Source organism: Maylandia zebra, linkage group LG8 (assembly GCF_041146795.1).
Source record: "Maylandia zebra isolate NMK-2024a linkage group LG8, Mzebra_GT3a, whole genome shotgun sequence".
NCBI lineage: Eukaryota > Metazoa > Chordata > Actinopteri > Cichliformes > Cichlidae > Maylandia > Maylandia zebra.
In genome coordinates this window covers 30,174,036-30,183,350 of record NC_135174.1, presented here as the reverse complement: position 1 = coordinate 30,183,350, position 9,315 = coordinate 30,174,036, and the positions used below count along the sequence as shown (strand labels likewise).

The window sequence follows — 9,315 nt, the reverse complement described above, 5'->3', positions numbered from 1 at the left end:
GATAAATGTTTTTTTATGATAAATACTTTTAGCTAAATTTCTTATCCATAAATGTAAGTTTACTAACAAAACACCATATTTCTGTCATTATTTTAAGGATGTGGAAATGTACATACAATCAATATCAGACTCCACCAACAAAAACGCTCAAAACAATACATGTATGTGAATTTTTGCGTGTATTCTTATAATTGTTACTTTTTTCTATTTACCCCTGGCTTTGTGTGTTCATTTTGTTGTTTTGTATACTTCATCTGTTCGTATGTTGTATACTCATTGTTTGTTAAATAAAGTTAAAAAAAACAAACAGCTGGAGGATGACCCTTCACCTGCTCCGCAGGCTGACACCTGAAGTTTACTAAAATACACTTTGTGAATGACCAGAAACGGATCAAAGATCAGACTCCTGCTGTGGGCGTGAAACTGACCTGGGTGCAGTTTCTCTGCCCCCGGGTTCACGTGGCGCTCAGCTGGCCATCACATAAAGGGGCGGGGCCACCAACAGCTGACCAGTCACATTGATTATTGTACCAACAGCTGACTTTATAAAGGAGGGCTAACCTGACATCAGACACACACTTGGTGGATCAGGGAGCTGTGGATGTGTGAAACAGCTGCTGTGCTAATAAAGTTTGAGTGTTTGAAGGCGTGCTGGTGTGAGGGACCAGCCTGATCACCTGCGATTCACAGGACGGCGGCGTTCTGTGCGGCGCTCGCTGACATCACACCCAAACCACCTTCTGTGACCATGCCCCCACCTTTTAAAGTATTACCATTTATTTTTCTCATTAACTTTTTATACTTTATTCTGGATGGGCCTCAGAAATGTGCTGACAGGTGTGCTGCACCTGCTGATGAAACAGGAAGCTACAGTCGCTCACCTCGTGCTCCTCAGATTGATCACCAACACTTTTTGATTATTATTATTATTATTATTCATGGATCCGTCCTGCAGGATGTTTGTCTTCTTACGTCACTTTATAAAAATGATAAACAAACATTTCAGAACAAAAATAAACGCTTTCTTTTATTTTGAAAGGTCACTTCATGTCATCAAAACCTTTTCAAATTAAAGTTCACATCTGAGTATTATCAGTGTTCACAGTGACCTCAGTGATGACGTCATGCGTAAGCCGAAGCGGCGCTCCGTCCCATTAAGGCAGCAGGTGGACAGAGTCTGTTTGCCAAATCAGAGGCCCCGCCCCCTGCACACTCAAGCCCTCCGGGCCCTTCAGGCGTAGCCGCACTTGTGCAGCTTCAGGTTGCGCTGGTCGGCGTAGCGTTTGCCGCAGCGGTCGCAGATGTACTGCTTCCCACCGGCGTGCAGGTGGCGCTTGTGCGTGCGCAGGTGGCTGCCCTGGCTGAAGCTCTTGCCGCAGACGTCGCAGGCATACGGCTTCTCGCCCGTGTGCACGCGTGTGTGCAGCTTCAGGCTGTTGCTGTTGTTGAACTTCTTGTCGCAGGCACCGCACGCAAACGGCTTCTCGCCGGAGTGCGTGCGCCCGTGCGAGATCAGGCTGCTCTGCTGGCTGAACGTCTTCCCGCACTGGTGGCAGCAGAAGGGCCGCTCGCCCGTGTGCGTGCGGCGGTGGATCTTGAGGTTCACCGCCTGCCGGAAGCTTTTCCCGCAGAGGTCGCAGGCGAAGGGGCGGGCGCCGCTGTGTGTGCGCTGGTGGTTCCTGAGGTTGACGGCGTGCCGGAAAGCTTTGTGGCACTGCTCACACCTGAACGGCTTCTGGCCGCTATGGATCAGCTGGTGCGTGCGCAGCGTGACGGCGCGCGTGAATCCCTTCCCGCATGCCTTGCACACGAAGATCTTGGCGCCTGCGTGCGTCCGCTTGTGGCGCTGCAGGTTCTGCGGCAGATTGAAGCGGCGGCCGCACTGGTCGCAGGCGTGCGGCTTCTCGCCCGTGTGCACGACGGCGTGCGCTTTCAGTTGGCCCTGCTTGGAGAAGCGTTTGCCGCACTGCGGGCACTCGAAGGGCCGCTCGCCCGTGTGCGTGCGCATGTGGCTCTGCATGCCCTGCCGCTGGCGGAAGGCGCGGCCGCACACGCTGCACAAAAATGGCTTTTCTCCCGTGTGCACGCGCAGGTGCGTATTGAGGTTGCTTTGAGATGAGAAGGACTTCCCGCACGCCGTGCATGTGAAGTACTTCCAGGTGACGCTCTCCAGCACGAAGCCCGCCGGGCTCGTCACCGTCGATGGGGACAACAGCCGCTCCGACTCGTCCGGTGGGGCCGCCTCCACCTCGGCTCCTGAGAGAATAAGCACAGCTGATCAGACCATCACACATGCGGGCATACTTCCTGCCGCGGTCGAGCACTCACTCTCTGCGATTGCGCCCAGGTTGATGTTCCCGTGCTCGTCCTTAATGGTGACCGCCAGCACCAGCGGCGTCTCCTGCTCCTCCTCCTTCGAACTGGTCTGCAGGGACACATATACATACACTCAGTCACGGTCAGTGAACGCAGCACAGGTGAGCCAGAGCAGCAGGCTTACCTTAGGGGGCGTGGCTGAGTCACCGCCCTGCTGCCGGAGTCCATACGAGTGCTCGAGCTCTGCCACAAACATAACACAGTGAGGGTGATGTCACTGAGGCTCGGGGGTGGAGTCTTTGGGCGGGGCCAATACTTACCTATATGGGCGTTGCTGAGTACGTTGAGTACGCTCGTCTGCAGTCGCCGGGCGCCGCGGCCCGATGGTGGCTCCGCCGTCAGCCCGACTTCATCCAGCAGGTTGAGGATCTTCCCCAGAGCCTCGTTCCCCAGAGTCTCCATGATGGAGGCGAACAGCACCTGACACCATGACAACGGTCAAAACTATACAACCACCACCAGCTACAGTCTGGGCCACCAGTCACACCACCACACCAGTTAGTCTGGGCCACCAGTTTCACCATCACACCAGCTACACTGGGCAACCAGTCACACCACCACACCAAGGCAAGTTTATTTGTATAGCACAATTCAACAACAAGGTGATTCAAAGTGCTTTACAGAGACGTTAGAAACAAAAACAAATAAAAAGCAGGATTTAAAATTGATTAAAACAAACGACCAGGCAGTCCCCGCTCCTCACCATCCTCTCGCGGCTCTCCGTCCTCTCTCTGGCCAGCACAGTAGGCTCCTCTCCGGCCTCCACCAGCTTCTTCAGCTCCGCCACTGCAGCGTGGACGAGGGACTCCATGACGGCGGCCAGCTGTGTGTGCAGGCCGGCGGAGAAGCTCATCCTGCGGGCTGACAGGCCGCGGAGCCCTGCCGACCATCAGCGGGACCTCGGGCCGCTCTCAGCGGTTACTCAGAGGACAGAGGGCCCGGAGGAAAGAACCGAGAGTCCAGTCTGATCCGACCCACAGACCCGAACTACACGGGTTGCACCAAGAGCTGCTCTGGCTTCCGGTTCAAACAGGAAGCAGCTTCCGTTTCTAACTATGATCCGGACAGCGCTCACGGATGTCTGACTGTCGTTCCGCCTGTTTCTGGGCTGGATCAGGTTACACGTTACGGTTTGTGCCTCCAACGAGTAGCTAAATATTTATTTTTTCATCTAAAAATCAAACAAATAAACACTTTCAATAAAAAACGTTTTGCTCTATTTCCATTTACAGCCATCCAATCAGAAACATGATGGATAAACAGAAATCTTTGGTGTACAGAGAAGACCATGTTTAGCTCTCAGCAGTGCTGCCACTCTGGGTCAAAGCTGCACGCAGGGCGGTCGGTCTCATTTATTTATCGTCCTGATACGAATCTCACAAACCAGACTGACTCATTTATCCTGGGAGCTTCCTCACACTCTGAGGACGAGCAGAGCAAACCTGTCATCACAAACTGCTTTATCCTGAGTGAGCCCGGAGGACAGATACCACAGAAGAAGAGTGATCAATCACGCCCCTCCAGTGTTTCACAGGAAATACCAAAATAAAAGCTGAGCAGAAGCAGGGCAGTGAAAATGTTTCTCTTCCACCCGAGTTCATGTCTGTCCTGCGAGCCCTCAGGTAAACCTGGACAGGTGAGCCACCGCGGCCTCGAATGCCCCTCGGACAGCTCGTTTGTTAAATCGGACGTTTGATGAGTGAACGCTGGTGTTTGCTGATTCTTTCTCAGACAAAAGAAACCGAGCACTAGCTTTTTTCCATTCTGGGATTTTTATTGAAAATTAAAACCAGTTTGGAGGAAACATCAGCAGGTCAGAGACCACGAGCTGCTTCCTGTCGTGACTGACTGAATGTTTTTCACATTAAAAGTTTCTTTCAATAAGGTCACAGGTTAGATCTGTGAAGGAGGCTAAAATCAGAGAATCTGAATGGACTTCTGAACTGTGAGATCTCAGGAGCGGAGGTGAAACATCCGTGTTTCAGGTGTGATCTGATGACTCCGACTGGAACTCCGCCTCCATCACTCTCCGCCCTCACTCTGCCGCTGCTGCTCCACCCACTCCCTGATGAGGCGGTTGGCGAGGGCGTGTTTCGGAGGAAGCCAGATGATGGGGGGGTCGCCTCTCCTGGGCGGAGCTTTCACCTGGAGGGCGCGGGTGATTTCGTCCATGGTGAACCAGCGAGCATCTTCCAGCTCTGAGTTGTCCACGCTCAGCTGCACATGAAACGAGAGCAGGTCACATGACACTACATCATTGAGTACGAGGAGCTCCGAGCTCGCTTCTCCTCGTCCTGATTACACAACCTCAATAATCACCTGTGAGCTCACCTGAGTGTGGGTGGGGCTAACCAAGGCGTGGCAGCCCAGCATGAAGGAGCTGTGCGGGAACGGCCAGTGCTGCGAGGAGCTGTAGGAGATGCTCTGGATCTCCAGACCCACCTCCTCCGCCACCTCCCTGCAGAGCGCCTCCTCCAGAGTCTCACCTGGGACCACACACACGCACACACACACACACACACACACACACACACACACACACACACGCACACACACAGGTGAGTTCTACACACACACAAACACACACACACGGGTGAGTTCTACACACACAAACACACACACGGGTGAGTCTGACCCATGTCACAGAAGCCGGCCAGAGCGCTGTAGAGTCCACGTGGGAAGGATGGCTGGCGGCCCAGCAGACACCGACTCCCATCAGACACCAGAGCGACCGCCACTGCAGACATCTGTAGACACAAACAGTCAGACCCGGCTCGGTTCTGGTTCAGTTCTGCACCGAGGACGTTACCTTCGGGTAGTAGACGGTGGAGCTGCTGCTGCAGAACCTCTGGCTGCCTGCTCGGTTTCGTTGAGTCGGCTGGCCCGAAGCGCCGCAGAACTTGCTGGTCTGATGCCAACGCAGCAGCGCCTGACCCTGCAGGGTCAGGACACACAGACTACTGTGTGACTCTTTTACTGGGGCGGTATCAGTATCGGTTTGGTGGGACGGTGCTGAAACGTTCCTGATTTGGTACCAGAACCGAACAGGTGGGTATCAGAGGTCAGCTGCAGTCACTCACCTTGGACACTAGAGGCGCCTCAGCTGCGGGCAGCAGAAAGAAGGCCTTCCTCAGATCGATGAAGGTCCCCTGAGAGGCTTCCTCCACCGCCGCCTGGTCCAGTTCTCCTGAACAGAGACCAGAACCTCCAGAGTCAGGAACATGGCGCTGGCGAGCTCACAATGCAGGGATCTGGATTTCAATCGTTCTCACCGACATCCAGACAGAACTGAGCCTGGTTCTGCTCAGAACAGCCAATCAGAACTGCCTCCTTCAGCTGCGACCCGTCTGAACCGAGCCTCTGTAGGACCAACTGCACATCTGGAACACGAAAAAGCGTCTCAGCAGGAATGTCACCGGACTGTCAGGTCCTCAGCGCTGCTCGCTCGGTCTCGGTTCTGTACCTGAGCAGGTGAAAGCTGCTGGGCTGAAGGTTCTGGCGTCGGGGCGTCGCAGCAGAGGAGACAAGCGGTGGAAGAGGAAGATGGAGCCATCCTTCAGCGCCGCCGCGCACGCCTCGTCGTCCTCCTTCAGCCTGTTCACATACCTGAAAGGACAGATCAGCTGATCAGCCCATCGATCGACCGACTGATCGATCAGTAATCGAGCAAAATAACGAGTTACCTCATCCTGGACACGAAGCTGGAGCAGCAGCGGCTCGGCTGCGTTTTCAGGCCTGAGAGGAGGAGCCTCAGAGGTCTCAGCATGGCTCTGATGTGGGCGGGGTCTCCTACCTGCAGACAGGTGACAGCAGATGACCTCCACACCTGATTCTCTGAAGGACAAACGCTCAGGTACGGCGTCTGTGGTCTGACACCAGAGAGTCCGACAGTGTGGACCTGTGACTGACGACCTCAGAGAGGAGGAGACCTTTGACCTCTGACCTTTGACTTTTGAAACAACTCTTTGTCAACAGTTACACAAAGAAAGAGGGGAAAATATTACTGCACGTGTTCACAGACGCACAGCATCAGAGTTCAGTCTTCACAGAAACATGTGGATGTGCCGCCGTTTCATAAGCAGTCAGACCCTGGAGGTCAACATCTGTGGACCTCGTTTTCTTTCTCCTAGTTAGCATGAATCCCATCTTTGCCTGACCAATGAGAAAGCTGGAAAGGCTGCTGTGCTGCTGTATTTGGGAGGGGAATATGAGCACTCTCAGCGCTGCTGCTGGAGTGATGTAGCTGGGACATCCACCCCACTAATGTAGCAGGGTGGACCCATGGACCACCTCCCACTGCAGAGCCACTACGTTTCTGCAGCGGAGGCTTGCACACGAACCTCCAGCTGCCTCTCGGAGAACCTGCTGCTAAAAGCACCGCACCACCTGGACTGCAGAGGACCGAGTAACGAAGCTTTGTTGCAGTGGTGGAGGAGCAGGAAAAACAGTTTCCTGGAAAAACAAATTTCCCAGAGTCCACTGTTCCCTCCTGTAGCTGATATAGAGACAAAAGATTCTCATTCAAGTTTTCCTGATTTCCCACTGAGTTAACGACTTCAAGGGATTTTCCTCGACACCCACTGGCTCCAAAAAAGACTAAAAGCTTAACAGAATCTCATCATGAACACTGAACTGTTAATGCGAGCACCGCTGCGGTGCTACTGCTGCACGATGGTCCGATGATGAAGCCCACAGGTGATGTTGCTGACCTTATCACTGCTGTTACAGTGACACTCGTCACTTTGACTCATGAGTATATTTTAATTCCTGGGTTAATTCGTTCTCTGCCATGTTCTGGTCTGTGTCCAGCTCAACAGTGAACTGTTAACTCAAACTCCTCATTCTACACAACCCAGTGAAATAAACTTATCTTACCTTTAACCAATGAACAACCACAGGGTGTAAACTTCTGAAATACAGCCCAAACAAACTCACTCACACTCCCAGCATGCAGTGCAGGAAGGAGAGGAGCATTTTGTTTTAATGTCAGTTGCCTTGGAAACAAATGTACTGTGTTATTCAGAATAACAAGATCAAAGGTTAGACCCACTCACCCAATAACCAACCAGCTGCTGTAAAAGCTGCTGATCACGGCCTGGACTCTGCTGGAGCCAATCACCACGTGATCTGCCCTTTAACTCCACCCACAGCAGTGGGAGCCTCCACCTTGAAACCTGCAGTAACCGTCTGCAGTTACACACACAGTTCTTGTATTAAAGCTGCAGCTCTGACCTTAAATCGGCCACTTTTTGAACGGAGTCTGGTGTGAGTCTCTTTCTTTCGCGTGGAGCTGCTGACGCTACAGCTTCTTCTTCTGCTCATATTTTCATGTTGCTGACGACAATAACAGCAAGCAAACTACCGCCCCCTGCAGGAAAAACACCACACTTACAGGAATTATAATTATATTATGATTCATGCATGTAATTCATCGCTTATGATCAGTTATGATATAACTAAAATGTAAATGTATTTAAAAATAAAACTGTGTGTAAAGTATAATATTATATTAATTAGACGATAGAAAACATTAATGTGATATAATGAACATAATTGGGATATGATGTCACTGTTTGCTGCGTCATTATTTGAATGTTATTATTGTACTGGGGCCAGTGTGGTTACTGTGGACAAGCGTGGCTCTGACAGGGCTGAACATCCATCAGTAACTGTCTGTTTAAACTTTATTTCCAGTGTTTCACAGTTTGAATAAATAAAGGTTTCATATTCAATTTTCACTTCAGACAATAGTGATGTGTCGGTCGCGAGCGAAACGGCTCTTAGAGCCGACTCTTTGAAGTGACCGACGCGACTGGCTCCTTATCGCGAGCCGTGTGTGTGTGTGTGTGGGGGGGTTCTCTCTCTCTCTCTCCCCCCCACACACACTCTCTCACTTTTTTCCGCTTCACTCTGCACGCGAGCCTTGTGCTTTGCGCTGAGCAGAGGGGGGAGGGGCGATAGTTACACTCCAGTAGCACAGGAACAGAGCGAGAGAGAGAGAGAGAGAGCCAGGGACAACAAGGTCACATTAGAAAGGTATAGTAATCATCCACAACTATTTTCAGTTGGAGATGATAAAGGATTCAGAAAGTTTATTCATGCAGTGAATCCTATGTATGCAATTCCAAGCAGGAAAACACTCTCCCAAAAAATAATCCCAGGCCTGTATGACAGAGAATGTGCATCTTCTTTTTGTTTTCTTATTTTAATTTATATTTAATCGTGTTGTGGTTTGCAGTGTTTTGTGTTGTTTCACTTTAAATTTGTTTAAAAGGAAAAGCTGAAAATTTAAATAGTTAAAAGTTGAAATGTACATATTTGGTTTTTGTATTATATGGTTTATTTATTACATTTTATGTGGAGTGAATAAATGAAAGTATATTTACGGTGGCCCCTACAGACAAAACACGTACAAACTCCAAAACATGTAAAATCACAACAGACGTGCTCCAGGATGCTAGGGGGCAGTGTTGAGCTTTTGTTACCTACTGGCTACACAAGCCAGGAAGTACCAATGACCGGATTTGGTGTGAAGTAACAGGTAAATGAACATTTTTTAAAAAATTATTATTATTATTATTTTTAATTATTATTACATACCCAAACAATACACATATGCTTTCAATTGTGTAATTTAAGTGATCTAGGTAGCTCTGTTTCGGAAGTTCAGTTAACGCTAGAAATGTGTTTTGGAGCTTGTACGTGCTTTGTCTCTAGGGGCCACCGTAAATATACTTTTATTTATTCAGTCCTTTATTCACTGCATGAATAAACTTTCTGAATCCTTTATCATCTGCAACTGAAAATAATTGTGGATGATTACTATACCTTTCTAATGTGACGATGTTGTCTCTTGTTGTTGTCCTTGGCTCTCTTTCTCCCTCTGCTTTGTCTCCAGGGGCCACCCTATATATTTATATATAAACATAAATAAATAAA

The 9,315-nt window shown here is 50.3% G+C and overlaps 2 protein-coding genes across 5 annotated transcripts; both read right to left on the bottom strand.

The window, feature by feature from the left end:
- Nucleotides 1–1,000: 1,000 nt before the first annotated feature.
- Nucleotides 1,001–3,629, bottom strand: si:ch211-207i20.2 (uncharacterized). The gene is made up of 5 exons (XM_004565224.6): nt 3,080–3,629; nt 2,637–2,796; nt 2,501–2,559; nt 2,329–2,425; nt 1,001–2,256 (listed from the first exon to the last, which is right to left on the bottom strand). The coding sequence occupies exons 1-5, from the start codon at nt 3,227–3,229 to the stop codon at nt 1,232–1,234; spliced, it is 1,491 nt and encodes a 496-aa protein (XP_004565281.2). The 5' UTR covers nt 3,230–3,629; the 3' UTR covers nt 1,001–1,231.
- Nucleotides 3,630–3,974: 345 nt separating this feature from the next.
- On the bottom strand, nt 3,975–7,713 carry nudt13 (nudix (nucleoside diphosphate linked moiety X)-type motif 13). Of its 4 annotated transcripts, none has more exons than XM_004565223.3 (9): nt 7,609–7,713; nt 6,060–6,169; nt 5,840–5,982; nt 5,649–5,756; nt 5,457–5,563; nt 5,186–5,311; nt 5,012–5,123; nt 4,708–4,862; nt 3,975–4,593 (listed from the first exon to the last, which is right to left on the bottom strand). In XM_004565223.3, exons 1-9 carry the CDS (start codon nt 7,696–7,698, stop codon nt 4,399–4,401), a joined length of 1,146 nt encoding a protein of 381 aa, XP_004565280.2. In that variant the 5' UTR covers nt 7,699–7,713; the 3' UTR covers nt 3,975–4,398. The 4 variants fall into 4 exon arrangements, with proteins under 4 accessions (XP_004565280.2, XP_076743904.1, XP_004565278.2 ...); XM_076887789.1 differs by having other exon boundaries at nt 5,457–5,560; XM_004565221.4 differs by having other exon boundaries at nt 7,431–7,699.
- Nucleotides 7,714–9,315: the final 1,602 nt, after the last annotated feature.

Excerpts from the sequence above, each read along its gene's own strand:
- nudt13 (XM_004565223.3), bottom strand. The coding sequence starts at position 7,698 with ATGAGCAGAAGAAGAAGCTGTAGCGTCAGCAGCTCCACGCGAAAGAAA. Across the intron at positions 6,170-7,608 it reads CAAAAAGTGGCCGATTTAAG|GTAGGAGACCCCGCCCACAT; the intron begins GTCAGAGCTGCA and ends ACCTGTCTGCAG. Across the intron at positions 5,983-6,059 it reads AGCTTCGTGTCCAGGATGAG|GTATGTGAACAGGCTGAAGG; the intron begins GTAACTCGTTAT and ends CTGTCCTTTCAG.
- si:ch211-207i20.2 (XM_004565224.6), bottom strand. The coding sequence starts at position 3,229 with ATGAGCTTCTCCGCCGGCCTGCACACACAGCTGGCCGCCGTCATGGAG. Across the intron at positions 2,797-3,079 it reads CGGAGAGCCGCGAGAGGATG|GTGCTGTTCGCCTCCATCAT; the intron begins GTGAGGAGCGGG and ends TCATGGTGTCAG. Across the intron at positions 2,257-2,328 it reads CCTGGGCGCAATCGCAGAGA|GAGCCGAGGTGGAGGCGGCC; the intron begins GTGAGTGCTCGA and ends TTATTCTCTCAG.